This window comes from Nematolebias whitei, chromosome 11 (assembly GCF_014905685.2).
Source record: "Nematolebias whitei isolate Nwh7 chromosome 11, NemWhi1, whole genome shotgun sequence".
NCBI lineage: Eukaryota > Metazoa > Chordata > Actinopteri > Cyprinodontiformes > Rivulidae > Nematolebias > Nematolebias whitei.
In genome coordinates, this window is record NC_056508.1 from 44,923,939 (window position 1) to 44,926,830 (window position 2,892).

Here is a 2,892-nt window from a genome sequence, read left to right on the forward strand (position 1 = left end):
GCAGAAGGCTAGCTAGAGGTTGCAGAAGGCTAGCTAGAGGTTGCAGAAGGCTAGCTAGAGGTTGCAGAAGGCTAGCTAGAAGCCAAAATAGAGCAAGTATTCTGAAGCAGAAGAGAACAAAGTTTTTGAAGGACTGAAGAGATTTTTATTAATAAATAAAAAACGGGGGTTATAGCGTGTTTGTGTACGATCTCTGAAACACTAAAATGTTACTTAGGACGTGTTTTTCCAGTAGCTGTCAGCTGTGAGTCATGCATTGCCAGTATGATGTGATGAGTCACCGATGATTCAACTCACCCCATGACTCAGGGTTTCTCTTCCCAGCACTTTAGGACAAAACTATTAGCTTCTAAAAGAAAACGAGCCGAAGCAGGAGCTTGATCAGCAACATTTATACAGTTGTTTTTAAACTGGTGTTGGTAAACTGGCAGGTACAGTTGTGCTGTATGAACCCTGCTGTGAAATCAGCTAAAACATGACAAATTGAGTTGTTTTGCTTGAACGCAGGATTGTAACTGAGACTAAAAATCAACGCACTCTCTTTTTATGGCCTCTGACACTTGTACAGCTTTTTCTGCTGTAAAGGCTCCAAGAAAGACCAGATCATCTGTTTATATATTTGATCATTCACGTCATGTGACCTCTCTGTTGGTGTCTAATGAGCACATTTGTCCTCTTCAGTTCAGGCCCCATGCTTCCTGCTACTACCCCCACCTGTGCGAAATGATGCAGTTCGACTTGATCCCGGAGCTGCGAGCCGTCCTCAGGCGCTTCTTCCTGCGCATCGGCTCCGTCTTCCACATCGCAGCTCCCGACGGAGGCCCCACCCGGACTCCCGTCTCCTAGTGGGCGTTGAAGCGGGGACATGTGGACACGTAGAGGATGAGAAGATCCAACTTGGACTCGATACTTGAGGAACTTTCCTCCCCTGTTACTGGATCTGATTACAGAAGGGGTTACGAAAAGACTGTAGCTGTTTTTGTCTCTGTTCAGGACTCTGCGTTACTCTCCCTCCTCTCCGTTTGTTTTTTCATCGCTGGGATGAACAGCACTGTGACTGGCACTTCCTGCTGACTGTTGTCTTTCATCCCACATCCCACTGGAGAAAACAACTGCGCTCTAAAGAAGTACTGTAATTTATTGTTGCAAATTCACTCCTTGATTTAATGTTTTATTTTTCTGATCCCGTTTCTTTTTTTTTTTAGCGCTTTAAAAGAACATCTACATGCTAAGGGCAAATAAAATTTAATTTAACAAACTTTCTGTGGACAAAAAGAGGCTTTTGGCTCACTGTTGGCAACAGATGATCCAAGTGTTGTGTGTTTCAGTTGTTGCCTCTGTTGGAAACTCAAACTTTAAGCTGCTTTATAGCGACACCTCTCTGTGGCACAAACCGTCCCGGTATGTTCGATGGGTCTCATTTAGATTTTACTCAATTAGTTTTTTTGCTTTAATTTGTTATTACTGCTTCAGATCTATGGATGGCTTCTTCTTTTCTGCATTCCCACTTACTGGGGTCGGCTCCTGATTATAAAACTGCAGTCATCTCGTACAAATCCATCAGTCGTAAGATTCCATTCACGCCCGTTTGACATTTTGCGTGTTTATCACAACCTAAAAATGCTTTTGTCCGTGCTGACTCACTTTAAAGTAACAGTTTTACAAGAAGCTCCAGGAACATCAACTCTCTGCATCCTGAATTGTTTGAATTGTATTCCACACTTTTGTTTTTCTTTAAAAAAAAAGAAGGATGTATGTAATTATTTAAAGTGCATTTAAATATTTTTTGAAAAGCATTCCTTCCCTTGCAACTGTGGATGTCTACTTTTCTTTCCCTCAAACTGGAGGGAAGTATATAAATATATAAATATAATATACAGTAAATGAGAAAGTACAGACTGTAAAGTTTTCCATGTAAGATACATAAAATGAAAGTGCTCTATGGTTCTTTACATAATATTGTGATGTAATCTTCCAAACATTTGGTGAAGTAATCAATAAATCTGAATTCTGGTCTGTTGCAGTCATTGAATGCATCAGTGATTGAAGGAGATGACTTAAGTAAACTGACCTTTTTTATTGTTTAAGTAGGTTTTCTTGTAATATTTGCCATTTTTATTGATTGTGATCAAATGGTACCAAGTATTCTGCAGCAAAACTGCCAGCAGACCAGAGTGACTGAAGAAAACCACTAATGTAAGGAGGATGTTACAGTGTTTATACTGGTCACCACTGGTCATTCGTAAAGACGGGTCACAATTTTAATCTGCCAGTGTTTTGCTTGTAAAAATTCAAATGACTGAATATCTTCATGTAAAGCCGATGGAGTTGTGATCTGAAGTTTCCACCAAGATGAATGTGTTTGGGGGCTTGAATTTATTTAAACCGTTCTTTTTCCAGGATGAAGTGTTTTTAGGTGCACAAATTCAATGGCCTTTAAAAACAAACTGGGTGCTTAAGTTTGAATTTGATTTTCTATCATCTCAACTGCTTTTTTTTTTGGGGGGGGGGGGTATCAATAAGCTTTTGGTATAATTTACGCTGATATTTTGTGTAACGCTCTTCTTGGCAGAACTGGTAGTTTATTTAAATTGGTTTGTTTCCTGTCAGCTTTAAATTCATCAATTATCTTTTCCCCGCTTGTTCCGTTTTTGGGTCACGGGGGTCGCCGGTGCCCATGTCCAGCAATCACTGCAAGGGTGCAGGGGACACCCTCACCCTCACACCCACCCACCCACCTAGGGACAATTTAGAGTTACCAATCAGTCTAACATGCATGTTTTTGGACTGTGGGAGGAAACCGGAGTACCCGGAGAAAACCCACGCATGCACGGAGAGAACATGCAAACCACCCAGAAAGGCACCCGGACCGGGTTTTGAACCGTGGACCTG

General features: G+C 41.3%; 1 protein-coding gene across 1 annotated transcript in view; it reads left to right on the plus strand.

Annotated features, from left to right (window-relative positions):
• The window catches only part of arfgef2 (ADP-ribosylation factor guanine nucleotide-exchange factor 2 (brefeldin A-inhibited)), a 36,666-nt gene extending 35,612 nt beyond the window's left edge, over positions 1-1,054 (plus strand). Inside the window, exon 39 of the mRNA XM_037685036.1 lies at positions 682-1,054. Within this exon, the coding sequence (XP_037540964.1) occupies positions 682-846 (165 nt within the window). The 3' untranslated portion in view covers positions 847-1,054. The remainder of the gene's footprint in view (positions 1-681) is intronic.
• The last annotated feature ends 1,838 nt before the right edge of the window (positions 1,055-2,892 follow it).